The sequence below is a fragment of the Calidris pugnax genome, unplaced genomic scaffold (assembly GCF_001431845.1).
Source record: "Calidris pugnax isolate Ruff unplaced genomic scaffold, ASM143184v1 scaffold11, whole genome shotgun sequence".
Classification (NCBI taxonomy): domain Eukaryota; kingdom Metazoa; phylum Chordata; class Aves; order Charadriiformes; family Scolopacidae; genus Calidris; species Calidris pugnax.
The window spans coordinates 4,143,703-4,163,257 of NW_015090803.1; the positions used below are offsets into that span (position 1 = coordinate 4,143,703).

Here is a 19,555-nt window from a genome sequence, read left to right on the forward strand (position 1 = left end):
TTCAGAATTCACACAGATATTAACTTGATTTTCTTTGCTTTCCCTTGTTAACATGGGAAAAGAATGTCCTTCTTTGTATGAAGCTTAAAGGGCATCTAGCTAACAAAACGGTGGTTAGAAAAAAGGAAGTTCTGTGTGGAATTGCACTTAAGAGTTGCCACATCACAGCATTTTTGGGTACATGTTTTTGATCTCTCTCAGCCTTTAGAAGTCTTCTGTTACCGTTTTCTTAAGGGCTTTGGTGAGAAACCAGGGAGCTTAAACAGGACACTTTCTATTCTGTCAGTTTCATAGGATTTGGTATAAACTGACTTTTGGAGTAAGACCAATCATGTGATGGAGGCATGTAGCAAGCTCCTAACATTTAAATTTGTTTCATACTGATAAGGACCTTAAGTAGTAAATACTCTTGGTGGATTTGAACAGCTAAGCTTGGATAAAGTCATGTTAGATTAAAATGAACAACTATCTCTTGAGCTTTGTATTACTAAATTTAGTATCGTGCAGTCTGCTAATTCTATTGATTATTGGTTTAAAGTAATTCTATAACAAGCTTTGCTTGAGAGTGGTACTGTAGTACAGATGTTTGTGTGAATAAAGTTTTGAAGGTCACATAATTGGACCTTTCTAGCTTTTAACAACCATATTCAAGTAAAAGGTTGAGTTTCCTTTAGAAATAACACTGATGCTAGTAATACGAATTGAGACCTTTTTAGAATTAACTTTTTCTCCTTGCTTTTATATTACTTGCCTATCTGGCTGCTTTTTTGGCCAGGGTGAAAGGAACTAAGTTGTTTTTTCCAATTTATTGGAAGTGAAGGAAAAAAAAATCCATGTGTTTTTCTTTGGAAATTGTGTTTGTAAGTAAATCTTTCTTTGTCCCTCTGCAAACATTAATTGCCTTATCTGAATAGTGAAACTTAAGGGAACACAAACCTAATCAATATAACTGTCTCTGTTTTTAGAGGGCTTCTCAGTGCTTTGCTTTGTGGAGTTAGAATTAAAGTTAAGCTTGTCCAAATTTTACTATGTGGTTTTGCCCTGCCTTTTGGATTTGAATATACCTGCAACATGTTTTTTGGTAATCGTGGTAGTATACTCAAGAGCAGTAGTTCTGGATTTCCTTTGTAGTAGTGGAGATGTTTTTTGTTTATTAATGTCTGTGATACCAAAAAAAGCATCTCTTTCTTAAGGAATAGTCTGGTACACTCACAAGATGCTGTTTGCAATAGCCAAACTTTTCTTGGTTAGTCTATTTGCCACCCCTCATGCTTGCTCCAGAAAAGAAAACAAAAAAAACATTCAGAGGCTCTTCTTCAACATTCTGATAGAATTACATTGAATTGTGAAGCATTTTGCTTAATAATAATAGCTTAAAATCCTCTTGCTCATCAGCATTTCACAGTAGTCCCAAAATAAAGTTGCAGGTGTAGCAGCCTGGTCACTTTGCATATCCAGAAGTGATGTGGGGAAGGTATTCTTGTTCTACATTTGCCTGCGAGACAGTGTCTACGTGAGGAAATAGCCATTCACACAAGAGTTTCTTCTAGGCAATGTGGGCTTAAGGGTAGGATACCCATTGCTAGCCTCTTCCCCTGTGGTACCCTAATTTCTTAGGGTAGTGAGAAGGCGCTTTCTTTAAAGTTCCCTTCTGGAGTAAAAAGTAATACGGTGGGTTGTGGGCTGGCTGTTCAGGTTGAGGACTAAGTTGGCAGTGTCTACTTGGTGTGTCTTGGAGCAGCTCTGAGGCACCTGGATGTGTGATAGCTGAGAAGTCAGTGCATTTTGGGTAGGAAAGCAATTTGCTATAGTTGCAAGTTGTTTAAAAACACCTTTGGTTTGTTGCTTGTTGCAGTTCAGTTGTCCCTAGCTTTTACCTGTTCCCTTGCAATGCATCTGCTCTCCTTCAAACTTTTTGTAGTAAGAGAGGGACTTGTCATTTCCTTGCTCCACCTCTCTTCTGTGCAGCAATGTGGTCTTTGATTTCACTATGCAATAGATTGTAGCGCTAATTTTTGCAGTACCAGGGTGAATTGTTTAAGGTGGAGGCTCTTGGAAAAAAAAATGTATGGGATTTTTGTTTGTTCTTTCGTACAGAAAGCAACGTGGGATTTTTGTCTTAATTCATGGGAATGGCAGGAGACCAAAATATGGTCTTATTTAGAATATTAAAACAAACTGATTAGTATAAAATACTCTCATTACTAGAAATATGTTTGAGTTTCATGTAGGAAAAAATAGTTCCTGCAAAAAAATCAAGCACTTTGACAATGAATAAAACTGTTTAACTACAGTTTAATACTTGCTAATTGAATATGTAAAATAGAGCAAAAATCATAGCAGGGGTGATAACAGCATTTGCAGTAAGTGGTGGGTCATTTGCTTGCACCAGCCAACTTTGAGTGGGGTATGGCAAGTAATACAGCTGATTTTAAACCTATGTACTTCTTGCTTTCCCTCTACATAAGATTATTGTATCCTGATGGTATCAGTAACATGACCATTGTTCATGGTACCTAATCATATTCTATATCAAGTGTATTGATTTATGTTTAGGTATCACATTTGCATTAATTTCTCTGGGAATTGCGTTGTGCAGGCTGCCTGGCAGGGGCTGAGTGTTCTTGTTGGAAGAAGCTCACAAAAGTCTTTCTCTATAAATAGGACTGATGAATGCTTCAACAAATTAATCTGTTTTCCCCTCTTACAGGAAAACAAATAGCTTTTAATATGCTTAATTTCAGATTTGGTCATAGTGCCAATCAGTCGACTCTAATTAAAACTAATGTTGGAAGTCTGTCAAGAATCGGGTTTTGTGATTTGAATAGGCGTCTTGACCAAATTAATTAAATGTTGAACTTACTCATGCATTATTACTGATATTTGCTTAGTCTTTTTACTCATGTAGCGCTGTAAAAATACTGCTTTATAAAAGTTTTGTATATCTTTTTGGGCTTAGACATTCTTTTCTTGGAAAAGAAGTTTGACATGCTACAACTTTTCATCTCTTTAAAGCTCTGTAATCACCAGAATTTTTCAATATCCTTAATCTAGTGTGTGTGTGTTATACACACATATGTACGTGCATGTATGTGTACAGTCACACCTCCTAGGGCTTTCTTCTATAACTTTGCTGAATTTGCATCTAAGAGCTGGAAAACCATTTCCTTTTCCTTTTGTTAATGTCAGTCTTCTGTAATAACTCTTCTACAGTATGAAACAAAGTATCTAGTGTTAACCTCCAGGCTTATAGTTAATGTGTCTCTTCCTGAGATTGTTTGTTTAAAAAGGAATTGAAAAGGTTATTGTATATGCTAACTCTATTACAGGAGACATGTTACTAAAATGCTCATAGCAGTCTGCTGATTGATTTCTTTTGCAAAGTTGTGTTGGTGCTAGTATTGCCTTATTGTGAAAGGTCAAAGGAAAAACAAAATTGTTGAAAGTACATGTTTCAAAGAGGAGTATGTATTAATTTGAGGATGTACTACCTAAATTTATTTAAAAATTCTACAATATTAAAAAAAACATCCCCCAGCTTTCTCAGTAAGTTATTTGATATTTTGATATGTTTCCAATGTAAGTTCCTTTTGTGCTCCTAAAATGATACTAAATTAATGGTATACTTGCATATCAGTTTCAGCTAGATGTGTCACATACTGCTTGAAGAAATATTCAAGCAAAGGAAACTCCTTGCAGACTCTAAACGATGAGTGATTTCTCAGTGAAGTTCATAAACTGAATTACGATATTACATCTTGCCATTGTAACGATTGTCCTGATACAAATCCCTGCAAGCAAGAGGAGCATCATGTAGTTTCTTTGCCTTGCCCTGGTGTTTATCAAGTAGCTTTTTTCAGTGTTACAGGTCAAGCTCGTGTTTCTATTACTTGTTTTGCAACTGAGTTGGTAATAGTAGTTCACTAAAGGTAGTTTTGCCAAGTGCTTTGGGGTTTCTCTTTGTCAAACTCATTGTCTTTTTATCTGAGACAGTAAGTTGGGGCAGGAGGTTGGTTTTTGTTTGGTTTTAATTGTTTCCTTTTAAACTTTCTTGAACAGGCCACAGAGCTGTGTATATTGGAGTTCATGTCCCATTTGGAAAGCAAGGCCGTCGACGGCATAGGCATCGTGGGCACAGGCATCACAGAAGAAAAAAAGAAAAAGAAACTGACAGGGAGGATGGCCGAGAATCTCCATCATATGGTAAAAAAATCTGTTGTGTGTGTTCTTTGTGTCTCTTGAAAATAAACTTGTAGTAGTTACTCTGTGCTTAAATATTGTTTGGTTTGTGCTGTTTCTTTTATTCTCACTCTAATTAATGTCTTTCTGTGTACAAACAGGCAAGATTTTGTGGTTGTGTTTCATCTAAATCATAAGCTGTTGGACTTCATCCAGGTGTCTGCATGAATGTTCAGCAGCCTGCACTGAATAGTTTAGACTAGAGCTTCGTAATACTTGCCTGTAGCATAAAAATTGGTGTTATTTAAATTAGACACCTTTTTATTCAGATTGTGTAGTCTTGTATTATTTTTCTCTGTCACTCAAGATACTTGAAAGTATGAATAGAGCTGTGAAGCAGCATTTGCCATGGTAATTTGATCAATGATGTATTAAAATATTTACTTCAACCGTCTTGCTGTCTGTTAGTAAGGTAATTGTATTGCCTCCCAAGTTTTAGTTTTGGATCAGACACTTGCCCCTGCCCCGGCCTGCCCCTTATCCTCAAGAGGTGACTTTGTCATATCATTCTCTGAAATGAAGTTACTTGGCAGTCCTCTCAGCAGTTTTTCTTCAAGACCTCAAACCTGCTTTTATTCCTAGACACTAATGAATGGGAAAGTTATGCTGCAATGTTATACTTCAGGCACGGACACTGTGCTGTTCACTGTCACCTTTCTATGAATTGAACCACATTCTACATGAGGCCAGTTCCTTGAAACAAAGGAGTTTTCAAATGGGAATGATTTGACAAGTCCTCTTTTACCATTCTCCTACAGTTCTTAGTTTCATCCATCTTCAAAGCCTTCCTACCCAAATAGAAATTACATTATTCATGTCTCGCTATACAGGTTCTGAAGCAGCAAGTAATAGTAAATAGAGAGAAATTCACTTGTCTCTTCTGGTCATTTCTCTATTCTGGATACATAGGATATGGCAGGATTCTTGGGATATGTTGGTTTGGGAAAAACAATCTGCTGTAGGAATTCTCTGATAATGAATGTTTTGTATTCAGGAGCTCATTGGGATGATGATATATGCCATAACAATAATGCAAAAGCAAAATTCAATTCTGAATGAAGTGTATTAGTAATTCAGATCTTATGTCTGAATCTAAAAGGTGATCTTTCTGCAGTGGAAGTATATAGTTGTATGTTCAGATCTAGCAGCTGGGAGAGCAATGTTTTGGTGAACAAAGTACATTTTTTGAGGTGTAGCTGGATTTTCTGTCTCTGACCTTCCTTGAGATAACATTGTGAATACTACATTATTGAACCCCTGTAATTTGAAAGCACTCCCTTAAGTTGGAACGAGACCTGTGTGTAGGTATTAAAAATACTACTAAAACCATGTGGTTTTATCATGGCTTTTTTAAAGTTTTGTTCATAGCAGTGAAACTCACTACTTATGTTTGATCAAAAAAGCTAGTTAAATTTTGTTGCAAGTTATTACTGAGCCTGTTCCACTAGGCATTATATTATGCGAAGTTAAAATATTTCCTCAACATTTTAGCTGTGTAGTTTCTGCTTTGCTATGCTCACTTATGTACAGTGCTCCAACCATGCAATGAGAAAGGTAATAACTTTTTCCATCCTACTTAAGTAGTGATTCGCCGTTGAAAAATCTGCAACTCTAAAAATTTGATTACCTGAGTACTCACTATGTGTGTAGGGGATCATGGGGGAGAAAAAAAAAAGAAAAAAGCCAGCTCTGTTTAGCATCTTGAGCTATTACTAGGGCAACCAATTTAGAAATCAGAGTATTTGTTTCTGTCAACCTGTGGGGGTTTCTTTGTGTTCTCTCCCCCCCCGCCCTTGATTGGTGTCTGTGTCATGATGGTGTAATTTATTTTCTTTTCAAAGTGAAAACAATGTTTTATCCCTTTGGTATATTATTTTTTAATTTCTTACTAATTTTGCTGTTGAAGTTTATTTTCATATTGTTAATAAGTAGAAGAGCTAAAAATACTTCATTGTGTTACATAAACACAAATTTCCAGATGTTTTGTTTTCAGAAACAATGAAAAATTTTAAAAGGGCCTCCTTTTAAAGAAATGCCCATCCTTCTTTTTCTTTTATTGCTCCTCCCTCTTGAATAGGATATTGTACTGCATAGTTCTTACTGAGAGCAGGAGGTTTAAGTGCTATGTGGTGTTTCTTGCATAGTAGAAGTATGAGTTCTTTTAATTGTTCAGTTTATTCTTTCCTTCAAGACACGCCATCCCAACGAGTGCAATTCATCTTGGGTACTGAAGATGATGATGAACACATTCCCCATGACCTCTTCACTGAAATGGATGAGCTTTGCTTCAGGGATGGAGAAGAATATGAATGGAAAGAAACGGCTAGGTAAGCTAAATAAAAGTAGATTATTTCAACGTATATTGTTTAGTGATTCTGTTTAAAGAACTACAAATCAGGTCTAGGTTAGAATTTTCGTGAGCTATAGGAGTTGTTCACTCAATTCGCACTAAACAAATAAAATATTTTGTTGTTTTTGTCCAACTCTGGAAGAATTGATATGGTTTCTCAAGACTCTTTGTCTTACTGGTGCTGTGTTGACTTTCCTAAAGCTGATCATGCCAAGTACTGTGAAAGGGACAACTGTGTTTAGTTACAAGTACAGGTGTTCAGCCCTGGAGCAGGGCACTGCATGCTAGCTTTTCCAGAAGCTCAATTTACATAATGCTTACCAAGATCAATTAATAGTTACACATCTTGGTGTTAGCTAGCTCTTAAATGTCTGACTTAGCATCCCAGGAGACTTGAACATTGTATACAGTGTGTTTCAAACAGCTTTCTAATCCTAAAATACCGATGAAATGGAGATACGCAAATCAATAACAAGGCATGGTCCCACACTTTTCACAAGAACTTGTGAATAGACAGATATTGTTCCAAAAGAAGCAAAATGGGTGAAAACTAAAGCAACTGAATTGGGTTAGAAGGCCTGATAAAAATGTTTTAACTGTCAATCAGTTGGGTTGTCTGAGGAAATGAAAACTGGTACGAGGTGATGAGATTTCCTCTTCCGTGTCATACAGAAGTCAAAGGGAAGAATGGGATTGCTTGCCAAATTGTCTGTCTTCCAGGAGAGATCTAAATATGTGTATGCATTTCAGGTGGCTAAAATTTGAAGAGGATGTTGAAGATGGTGGTGATCGATGGAGCAAGCCTTATGTAGCAACTCTGTCTCTGCACAGTCTCTTTGAACTGCGAAGCTGTATTCTTAATGGGACGGTCATGTTGGACATGAGAGCAAACACACTAGATGAGATAGCAGGTTGCAGCAAAACTTTTTTTTTAAATACTTTATTCCTACCTTTTAATCTATAACTTGAGACATTTTTGATGGTGTCTTTCCATGTTCTTGAAAATACTATATTGAAGAAATAACGATGCGCATGCTTACTGAAATTTTCTTCATCTCATTGTAAAGAGCTGATCCTACAAACTTCACTTCAGAGGAGCTACACTGGATGAGTAGGACCTCCTTTATTACATGTTTTAGGATGAGGCCCAGAATTTGCCTTTATGTTCTAATCCCCAAATGTGTTCTTTGTCTTTGTTTCTACAGATGAAATGTAAATATCTGCCAGAACATTTTAGGACTTATTTGTGCACTTTAGTACCATAATTATTAATCATAACTTGGCTGATGTTAACTTGATGCCATTAGTGCAGTTGATTGTTGCACATCTGATATTTTTTTTCACCTTTATAAGAGGTGAGCAGAAATACATTTTGTACATGTTGTTTGACCTACTATGTTGAGTGTCCTCATTAATCACATGGTCATTTTGGATACTATAAAATCAGCATTTGAAGGCTTTCATATATGTATATATACACTTGCTTAGTCTGAATGCCTTTGAGCTAGTGTTACATAATTTTCCTAGTATCTCTTGCTACAGGTACCACACAGTGGCCTTCTCAGGAATCATGCTAGGCTTAGGGCTGACCAACATGTATTTGAAGGACAAGGTGTTTTGGCATTAAAAACTTCAGCAGTGCTTGAAACTTTTTTGTTTTGTTTTGAAATCTTCAAAATTCACTCAGGAAACTGGTGTTAGCTTCCTATTTTCCTGACTTGCTGAGGAAGAGTGGTCAATACGTGTTTTATAAAAGCAATGTTTTGGGTTTTAATTTAATTTTGATAATTGAATTTAGCAAGAACCTTAGTGCATAAGAAAAACAGTTACTGCTTAATTCTGTGTAAAGAGTACTCTTTTAATAGCAGGTATTTTACTTGGAACTAGGTAGGATGTCTTAAGAGATTGAATTTGTTTCATGTTAATTTTAGGTACCATTACAAAGCATGTAGGATAACAATCTTTGGCATACAAATTTACTCTCTTGTTTCAGTGAGTGGGAATATCTAGTAGGTATTCTTGATTGTCACTCAATCAAGGGAGGGAGAGGATGGCTGGCTTCCTTTTGAGAAGCTATGACAAAAGGTTGTGTGTTGCCAGTAATCCCAGGAGGAAGCTGCACTGTGCTGACAGAGACTTTGCTGCATATAATTTTGTCTGTAAGGTATTCTAAGCCATAACCTTTTTCATTGTGAAAAGTTCTATGTAATTGCAGTTTACCAATACAGTTAGGTTCTCAATACATCAATTAAGACTGGAAAAATAATTTTAAAAGTTTTGTCACATAGGTTTGCTTTGATTTGTGAGTTGTTTGCTTTTTTTTTAACTAATTAAAAAAAAATATCTAAAAACCACAGCAGATATTTTCCCAGACACACAGGCTTGCTTTCTTGGTGTGAGCATACTCATGAGATTCGAAACTTGATCTTGTTTGACAGCTGATTAGTTAGATTTAGATGATGTAACTACCTTTTGTTTAACACTTCCTCTTCTAAATCGCATGAAGTTTGGTAGAGAGCTTCAGGAATTCAAAGCATCTGAAAGTGACAGGAGTTAGGGAATTCATCTCATCTTACAGTAACTTTCACTTTGGTATAGCTGCATACTTTGAAAATAGGGAAGTCCAGGTTAGGACTGTCTTAAGAAGTCCATTGTGTTTCTGTCTTTGTGTGTTCACTTCTAGTGAAGGGTTGTTGAATACATAAGTTTTGTGGTTTGTTTTTTTTTTTGAAAGGGGGTAGCTGTTAAAAGTTGAAGTAGATGACAGTAAATTATAAAATATGACAATAAATTATAATCTATTAAGTAACTTATTTCTTAAAATGATGCTACTAATAAATACTGTCTTTTGGAGCCGCATGTTGGGCTTTCCCTATTCTCACATTTGCTTGCTTAGTGACATCTTTGAAAATTCCTGTGGATTCTTGAAGGTGATTTTACTAAAGAGAAGAGTTGTGGGGGTTTTTTTAATAGATTTTTTTTCTCTTACTATTTGTTGCAACTGAAGTGTTTTGAGTGTGGTGAAGGAGAGATTTGATTGCTATACGTGTAATTTTCCTTTTTGTTGTTGTTATTATGTAGATATGGTTTTGGACAACATGATTGCCTCTGGCCAGCTTGATGAATCCATAAGAGAGAACGTGAGAGAGGCTCTTCTAAAAAGGCACCATCATCAGAATGAGAAAAAATTCAGCAATCGGATTCCCCTGGTTCGGTCTTTTGCAGATATAGGCAAGAAACATTCTGACCCTCACTTGCTTGAACGAAATGGTGAGATAAGTTGTAGCATCCAGTTTGTTCTAACCTGTTAAATAATGTTCTCACTGGGAGATAAAGGAAAATTCAGCTGATAATAGCAGATAAGTGTTTCCTTCTTGATAAGCAAAGAACTAATGATGTGTGCTGTGTGTAGCTGTGGATGATGTTTCCATATATTTTTTTAATTTACTCAGATATTCTACTTGTGCCTGTATACGTTGCATGCATTATTGTTTTGAACTATAGAACTAGACTACATGGATCCTAATGGTTTTTAGGATATGCTTGAATGAAATGTGCAATGTTTGAGGAATTCCAGCATCGTGGCATAGCTTTATACGTTTGTCAGATGGATCCTGTTTGCTTATTCAGCCTTTATACTGGAGATTTACTTTGTGGTCATGTCATGAGTTCAGTGATGCTGACAATTACTGTGGTTTAATCCAGTGCTGTTATCTTAATATGACTAAAAAAAATTCGCTATGCTAATGGTGAAGAAATTACTTTTAGCTAGGATACTGTTTATTTTTACCTCACTTTGTGGAGAATGATCTAATGGGTGGGGGGGAACCCCAAACCCAAGAAAGGTATTTGCAATATTTTTATAGGCTGTACCGCATCTTTTATTGAACCAATTCCTGAAAATATTCTGGAATACCAATACATTTTTCTCTAGGCAGCCAAAGTCCAAACAGCAATACTTACTCTAGAGCAGTGTATTTCTATTCTTGTATTTCTTATGGCCTCTGTTTTTGTCTCTGTTCCTTGTTTTATTTTACCTTGCATTAACTAAGACACATAAAATTTCAAGTGAAATTTTTTACTTTAGCGAAGACTTAGTACTCCTTTCATGAATCATTCCTTGAAGTGAAGTTTCCTTTCCTGTCTTGAAAGGTACCTCATTGCTTAGAACATGTCCACTTGGTGCTTTTTGGGAGCTCTCAGTTCGATAGGTACTTGGAATATGCTCCAGCAAATGTCCAAGTTTGCTGATACTTTTTGTTAGTGAATATATAATACATGGTTAAATATTTCTCTGACAGTTCTAGAACTATTTTTTCTAGAATGAAAATACAGATCACTGTTATAAGAGCACAATTTCATCTATAACTTCTGACTTTACTGTTTTGTTTAGCAAACAAAATTTCACATATGAACTTGGTTTTGCCCATCCTTGAACACTTGTTTCCCCAGTTGTAATTCTGAGAATTTTGTGTTCAAGGTCTCTTGTTTGTCAGTTACTTGTCATGTATCGCCTCCACTTTCCAGTGGATTTTATTCTTAATACTGTTCCTACAACAGAATATGGGATATATATTGATTTATTATTTCAGCATAACATGGTGAACTCTGCCAGTGTATACTGATTCATTTTTTCCTTTATAATCTTATATTTAGCCTCTAATAAACTGGTAAAACAAATGTGCATATGTGCATAATACTTTTTAGGCTCCTTTTTACACCTGTGTGTGTTAGGACATCTCATGTTCATGATTTATCACAGATGTACTGACGGAAGTCTAGTTATTACTGTAGTGATTAATATAGACAAAATCAACCAGTTTGCTTTATTGGTCCTCATGTCTTTACTGCACTGCAGTTTTAGTAGTTGAACTTTGAGACTGACTTTCTTAATTTAAATCAAGTTTGTATCTGTAGGATCCATCCTTCCATTGTTAGAGGTGGGGAAAGAAATGTATGTGACCTTTACCTTGGCATATTTTCTGCGCTTCCTTGTAAATTATTCTAGGGTTATTCAATGTATTGGTCTCTGCAGTGCCTGGTATAAGTGTGAGATTAAATGTGTTTAATTTGCTGTTTCCTTGCTTGGTTGCATGCTGTATGAAAACAGCACATTTTTGTTGTCAGGGATTATAGGAGAAGCAAGCAGTACTCTTTTCAAGGAGACTGCCAGCCCAGGAGAAGTGTTTGTGGTAAACGTGAGGAATGGCATTGTTAAACCTTCTAATGGAAGTACTGATACAAGGATAGACAGTGTCCCTTCCTGCTTAAGGAAGGACTGAAACCTATTGCAAACCTAAATCTGAGAATACCACGGCAAGACTATGTTCTCTTTATATGAAATTAGTGGGATATTGAAACTGGGTAGGGCAAGAAAAGTAACAGTGATTTTTGAGAAACCTGTTTTGTTTTAGCAAATGGGGATGTTAAGTCACAGCAAGAAGAAATGGAGAAGGGACTATTTGTCTCATCCTTGTGCACTTGTGCACAGACTACAGCTGGCTAGGAAACTCTTTATTAAAACAAGACTATTATTGGAAGACAATTGCATTTAACATGAGTAGATATGTTTGATCATGTCCATTTTGAAATATTTTAATTTTAGAAATTAACAGTTCTTTGTATGTAGTTAACTGAAGTCTTGTAATGTTACGGCTGCTAGTGATTTTTTAATGTAATTTTTTTGGGTAGCCTTAAGGGTAGCTACCATGCAATTTAGAATTAGAATTTTTTTTAGGAAAACTCAAGAGTCAGTTTCAAGAGATACAATTTTTTTTTTTTTTTTTTTTTTTTTGTTAATGGATCTTACTGACTTTCAGATAATATATTGTCCCACATATGCTTGGCATTCTAATAAGTACTTATCAGTAATTTCTGACTTCTCTAATGTCTGAAATCAGATTTGCTCTTATCTCTCTTCTTGCATGAGTATGACACTTTTGGGCCGTAAAGCTTGCAATTTACTATGTAAATTGTTAATGCATATTGGTGTCTGTGTTTTTCTTTAGTGTATCCCTGTTGTAAGCCTCATGGTGTTTCATTTGTTTTATCTCAGGGGAAGGCCTTTCAGCCTCCCGCCACTCTTTGCGAACAGGTCTCTCTGCCTCAAATATTTCCCTGAGAGGAGAAAACCGTTTGTCAGTTCTTCTCAATTACCTTCTTCCTTCTTCAAGAGCTGGAACCCCGGCAACCTCAAGGTGTACAACCCCTGTAACTACCCCTCAAAACACACCACCCTCCAGTCCTACCTGCAGCCACCCGTCAACCACAGGTGCCCAGCCAAGTCCACTTCAGGGCAAGGAATTGCTGGTGTCACCTGCCAGTGATGATATTCCTTCAGTAGTAATCCACCCACCTGAGGAGGACTTAGAAGTGCAGGAAAGCCAGGAAAAGAAGACAGAGGAAAATGTTGACAAAACACCAGGCAACTATCAAAATTTAAGCTGTCCATGTGTGATGCTCTCTGGATCTGGATCACTTGCGTTGCGATGTTTTTTGCACATAACTTGGGCACAAAGGAATATGATAACTATTACTGCTGCCTGCATGTTTTATTTCAGTTGTGACTGTTTTCCTGTTTGGCATTTTTAACTTTTTAGCTTTTAACTAAAGCCAGCAAAAAAATTCTTTAATTAACCTTCATTTGTATAATTAAAAAGGAATATGGTTTTAAATTACAATACATAAGCAAAATGTCAAAAATGGTGGCCTTTTCCTTTCACTCACCTACAGTCCATGTCAGATTTTGCTTTGTTGTTTTTGTCAGTGGTTGAATTAATATTTTAAATCAGTGTTTGATATCCTGAGATAGCTACAGTTGAAGACATAGTGAAGTATTAGAGATGAATATGAAAAGAATTAGGAAGGATCCAGTTATCAGTGGTGTTTGTACTTTAGGTGTGTCATGAAGTCCTCAGGCAGTTTTATTTTTGCTTTTGTGCTTTTAAAACCCAGGGCCGTTAAAACCAGTAGTAGTTTATGATGGGACTGGCAGGTTCTCTTCACCTACAGTTTCCAGATAGTTATCCATTAGTGCACTGCTTCAGCATCAGTCACTTGATATGTTTTGTTGTGTTTGGTATGCAAAATAGGGTAAGGTAGTTAAGAGTTTATAATTGTAGGTCAGAACTTAGCAATTTCTAATTTTCTGTCTTGCAAAACACTTGTTCTTCACATGAAAAAGTTATGTAGCTGTATGTATAGATAATTTGAGAGGAGGAGTGGAAAGTTCTGAAGGTTTCTTTAATAATTTAAGTAAAGGTTTCACGACTTCTGCATTCTGCATACATATTGTTATACTTGTTTTACTTTTGCAGAGTTATTACCTATTTAGAGACTTCAGGATTCTTATAGATAGATTTTGTTTTTAAAAGGGGATAATGTTTCTTTTTAGCCTTCAGGGTCCTCCTGCATGAAGAAGAAATTCTCCTGCCGAGAAATTTTTCTTGCCAAAATCTAGCTTGTAGGTTTGTCTGCTTTATGCCTCTGTGTATAGGGGAGGGAAGCTGATTTTACTCAATTCTTTCATCACTGAGGCTTTTCTTGTTTTCCTTCCTCACTTGTTTAATAAGTAAAACACACTGTTACACAGAGCAGTGAAATATGCTAACAGAGAAATGTCAGCATGTGGTTATCTCCCTTTTCACATTTTGCACCCAAGTCACTGAAAAAGAAAGAGCAAACTGTTGTAGGCTGTCTTGAGTTGGAGTAGGGGCCCCATCCTTACTTAAATTCAGAAAAGCAAACAAAAAACTCTTTCTCTGACTTCCTTATGGGAAATTAAGAGAATTCACATGAAGATCATTCTCTCTCTCATGGGTGATCTTTCAAAGGTAATTAGAGACCAGAAGTAAAATAACAGCTGTAATTGGTTTTCCAGTTCTCATTTTTCTACTCATCTGACAGGAATGACAGCATACCAGACCCAAGGTCTTTAGAACACAAGAGAAGGCAAACAAATGAAGATCAAGTACTCGATGCTATTATTATCACTAATAAAGCTTTCCACCAGAATCTCCAAGTCATGTTCAAATTACTTTTGTGCCTCAGGGGATATTTCTCATAAAGTAAAAATCTGAAAGGGATGATTTCCCAGTTAATCCATAAATAAAAGTCTTTCCAGAGAAAGATGAACACTAATGATTATGGAAGACATTTTTGTTTTCTGGGTTTCCCCCTCCCTTTTTAATTCAAGAAATCATCTCACCACAGAAAGACACATTTTCCTTAGAGGTGCCTTTGAAGACATTCTCAGACTATGACTTCAAGGCTGCAACTGGACTAATCTCTGTTTTGGGAGACAGACTCAGAAGGGGAGTAATCTTCCTTGTATTAATTGCAAAAAGAAAAAAACTCCAAAAATCTTCTTGGTCCATTCCACTATAGATTATGGTCTGTATTACCCCTCTAAGTAATTCAGAATATTGAAGCCTTTTTCCACGTGTGTATGATTGAGTTGGGTTTGCCTCCTGTGAGCATTAGTAACTGTGTTAATTTTCTAACAGGTGGCTTTCTTCTGTTTAGCATTCATCTATCCTTGGCCTTGTGCTATTTATTTTTTAGTCTTTAGCTGGAAGGTTACTGAACTTGCTTTTTATCAGCCAGTCATCAGTTCATAGTAAGTCAACCAGGCAAACGGTTCTCATTAACATTTTTTTTTCTTTTATCATCTGTTGAAGAACAGCTTTTGTTTTCCCATCTTTGAAACTGTTGAATAATGAATTCCATAGGTAGAGCTGGAAGAGAGCTGTGCCACAGCTAAAGATGAACACTGTTAATTGAACAGCATCATGAGGCTTTCTTAATGTCTGTGAACAGGAGAAAAGCAGCCTGTTTTAAGGAGTCTTTTGGTTCACTGATAAATGTACTTTAAAACTGAGTAAAATGATATTTAGAACAACTTTACCCTTACAATAATTACTTATGGAAAATAGTAATTCAGAAAGGTTTACATATTTGCCATCTACGAGTAATTTTAATTTTTTTTTCACATTAAGGTTGCATTGGAATTTATTTTCAGAAATTGATTTTTAGCTCCTCAAATACAAATATGGTTTGACTTTTAAATAAAAAGTTTTGTATTTCATAAATTTTGCCTATATAAAGATAATCATATTGGAATAGTCATGTTTAGGTGTTGAACTTGTCTTATTTAATCAGTTTTTTTTTTTTTAAACGAAAGCAGAGGTGTGAGGCAAATACCGATGTTCTTCTTGCTTTCTTTTTCCAGTAGATAATGTCCATCAGTGTAGTTGGCTAGAAAATGCACATGATCTTTAGTGAAGGTGTAGTTATAAGTACTTTAAGTTATCTTAAGCGGCATTAATCCAAGTGTACTCAAGAGTCAATCCACTGTTGCCTTTTGAAGGAGGCAGGTGGTATAGCTGCCTAACAGCATCAAGAGGAGTACTGTTGATTTTTAATGATCCCCTCGGTAGCTTGGTAAGACTAGATGAATTTCTGTGTCACACAGTCTGGAAAAACTACTAGATAGTCTTCCTTTTAGCAGTTGCCTCTTACTTTGTCTCTACTGAATCAGAGAAGAGAAGGAAATGAGTTCTTTTATTAGTGTGAGGTCTGAGTAAAAGTGTTTTGGTAGTGGAGGTGGTAACTTCTTACTCTTGAGTTTCCCTGCAAATGTCAGATTGATTGATAGGCATAACGAAGTGCAGTATCATATGGAAATGCTTGCTCAGGCCTGAAAACCCGTAAGCAGTACTGTCATGTGAGCACAGCAGTCTGTCCAACTGCAAGACCAACGGAAAGGAAAACTTTACACATCGTTTAGGATCAGATAAATGTTCCCGTATCAGTGCCAAAACTTGTGGACCATCACTGTGGCTGGTTGGAGAAATTTTGAAGGCAAACCTTTTAAAAGAATCAGTGTCAGTTCAATACCGACATAATAAATTAGTGTTTGCTAATATGTATAATCCTTATTTTCTATCATCCTCCTTGATTGTCTTTCCACTTTTTGTTCTAGTCTCTGATTGTTCTCGCTCACACAGTGAAAAGTGCAACATGATGCATTATTGCTCATCTTCCATCAGCCATACACATCTTCAGCTACCTTTATTTTTATGTAGGGGGGAAGGTGAAAAACATTTACATGTATAAACTTCTGTATTATGGCTGTCTTCTGCAACAACTGTTTAATATTTGTTCTATTTCTAGTCCTACAAACATATCTTAACATCAACTCTTATGCAGTTAAATACTTTGAACAGCTGATTTCACAGGTGGTTGATTCCTGTTAGTTATTCTTGTGAATAACGCATACATCTTGGAGCAGAAGGGTAGAATGTGATTTATTTTTTTTTCTTTGATCTAGCTAACTGAATGTAATATTTATAGTGTTAGCCAATTACTTACGCATGTTAGGATTCACACAGGAAATTACAAATTACTAACTTCATTTGGCTTTTTGCTTCAGGAAAAACTGCCCATACCACTTATATCCCTAGGAACTGTAAGAATGAAAATTATTGGTAAAGGCTTGGACCTGCATGTTTTCCATTGATATGATGACTGAAAGAGTTCTTTGGAGATAAATTTGGGGATCAAATAAAGTGCATTCCTTTGTAATTTGAAATGCTAAAAATGTCAAATTGCTGAATTATAAACATGGAGGGGTGCAAGTAGTTAACGTAGCAGTCATTATGATAGAACAATAGCCAAAAGGTAGCCAGTGAGGCCTTCAGCTTTATCTTGACTAGAGTGACGGTTGACCTAAATAGAAGCTTTCTGCATGTAATACAAAGTTTAGACTTTAGTCTTTGTCTAGATGTGGCTTTGAAAGCATGTTAAAGCATGTTTTATCACCACATCTGAAAGGTCTAGTGTAGACAAGCAAGGCCTGATGCACTTCTAGTGCATGTTAAACTGAACAAGTAAAAGCTGTGTAATCCAAAAATGGGTTTGGTATTGCGTGCCTAGGCCAGCTTTTAAATGGAAGTTGGGTTGGGATAACCATGGCGCAGCGGGGAATTTGGTGTGTACGAACACCTGGGTTACTTGCCTCTTGCACCCTTTATTGAACCTGCAATTCAGTGTAGTAGCAGCGTAGCAAGCTACATGAAATGGTTTTGTGTTGGTGCAGATGTTAGAGGGAAGCTGTACGTTTAATTTGAATAACTTCATTGTACATGCTGATGTGGTAGGGAGCATTTCGTGTAGTAACATCTGGTCAGAGCAATAGTTCGATCTTTGCTCTGTTGATCAAAATCAGAGTTTGCAAGCTGTCTATCCTTCACGTAGCACACTATTTGCTTGTACAGGTTAGGCAACTACCAGCGTATCATTCCTTGTAGTTGTAGCCTGAGGCTTGCCGAGGCTTTTTACAATTGAAATAACTGTTGCACAGCAGCCTAAATAGCAGAGGTGTTTGAGGACTTACTAAATATAGTGAAGATGCTATCTACTAATTACTAGAGTGGTTAAGATTAAAATGTTAACGGTTGTTACTTTTTCTGAAATTAATATAGCTCTTGTTTTCTGGTGACTGTTCTGCAAATGGCCATCATTTGGGCAATATTTAATTTTTTTTAATTATGTCATTATTTTGACAACACAATGACTTGTTAATGTTGCATTTATGATACTAATGTAGGGCACTTACTGAATAACTTGCACATTTGCTTTAAGCAAGCTGTCACATTGAGTTTTGGTGGTGTCATATACTCAGTTAATTTCTTACATGTTTTGAACCTGTCTCCTTTTTTTTAACTTAGGGCTATTAGCATCTCCACAATCAGCACCTGGAAATCTAGACACTGGGAAAAGTGGAGATGTTAAAGGTACTGGGACAGGAGGAAGCAGAGAAAACAGCACAGTTGATTTCAGCAAGGTAAATAACTTTAAATACCTAAATATTTAGCACTATGTGACAAAAAATGTGGTGGTTGTAACTTCCTTCTTAGTTACAACTAAGAGATGTATATGTATGCATGTGTACTAGTGTACACAAGACATATGTACTAAGACATAACTTTTATGTACAATTGTCAGAATTGGTGTAGGCTAAGTTTTCCCAGTGGGTCTGAATTTTCCATTTTTGTACATTGTACATTTATGTACAATTGTCAGAATTGGTGTAGGCTAAGTTTTCCCAGTGGGTCTGAATTTTCCATTTTGTTTGATCTTTTCAGTATTGGGTTAACTTCAGGAGTGCAGCAGCTGTACTTCTCATGCAGAAGGAGATATTTTCAGATCTGCTATAAAGCCTCTAATGAAACCAGTTTTGTAGATGGTGTTGCAATATTTTTTTCTAGGACTGTTTTTTTTTTTTTAAAGACAGCTTTTAAATGGGATTTGCTTTATATGTTTTATGGATTTGCTGTACAGAAGTTATTGTACATCTTAAGCATTGGGAACATATACCAGTTTCTGAAGGAAATCTTGTGTAATACTGTAAATCCCTTTCTTTCATCATTTAAATTTGCTGGGCAAATTCTATTATGGCTTTCACTCTAAAACTCAGTCTGTAGTATCACCTGTACTGTGGAACACTGTAAGAAAATTGATTTGCCAAGTTAGCTTTCCTTAAACGTAATTAGTTAACTTACACTGTAGTTCTCATCTAATTGTGGCAGGTGCCATATATTCCTGCTGCTGTGTCACAGTTTTTGTCTTTTTGCTTGGCCTGTCCTTCTGTGCACCTGCCTTGTCTCCTGTTGGGCAGGAGTCAGCCTCCTGGCACTGTAGTTGTGGCACACTTGGTGTGGGACTCAAGAGGCCATCTGTAAGTTCTCTAGATAGCAATGTAACTGGTGCTCGTGTGTGTGTATGTATGTGAACACAGAGTTCATGTGCTGTACCATTTTCTAATGCTCTTCTGAAATTCTGTACAGTTAAGATTTTTCAGACATCATATTCTTTATGGATGAAAACATAAACATACAAATTATTTTTCAAAATTATGGCATGTTTGAAATACGCAGCTGTGAAATGATTAACTGCATTCTAGAA

The 19,555-nt window shown here is 36.2% G+C and overlaps 1 protein-coding gene across 5 annotated transcripts in view; it reads left to right on the forward strand.

The window, feature by feature from the left end:
* SLC4A7 (solute carrier family 4, sodium bicarbonate cotransporter, member 7) overlaps positions 1–19,555 on the forward strand; it is a 67,856-nt gene that overhangs the window by 19,217 nt on the left and 29,084 nt on the right. For 2 of the 5 annotated variants that reach the window (XM_014937749.1, XM_014937750.1), the window contains exons 3-8: positions 4,060–4,203; positions 6,431–6,566; positions 7,340–7,500; positions 9,671–9,859; positions 12,645–13,013; positions 18,319–18,434. In XM_014937749.1, coding sequence (XP_014793235.1) covers positions 4,060–4,203; positions 6,431–6,566; positions 7,340–7,500; positions 9,671–9,859; positions 12,645–13,013; positions 18,319–18,434 — 1,115 coding nt within the window. Of the gene's footprint in view, positions 1–4,059; positions 4,204–6,430; positions 6,567–7,339; positions 7,501–9,670; positions 9,860–12,644; positions 13,014–18,318; positions 18,435–19,268; positions 19,329–19,555 lie in introns of all 5 variants that reach the window. The other 3 variants (XM_014937752.1, XM_014937753.1, XM_014937748.1) reach the window with 2 other exon arrangements.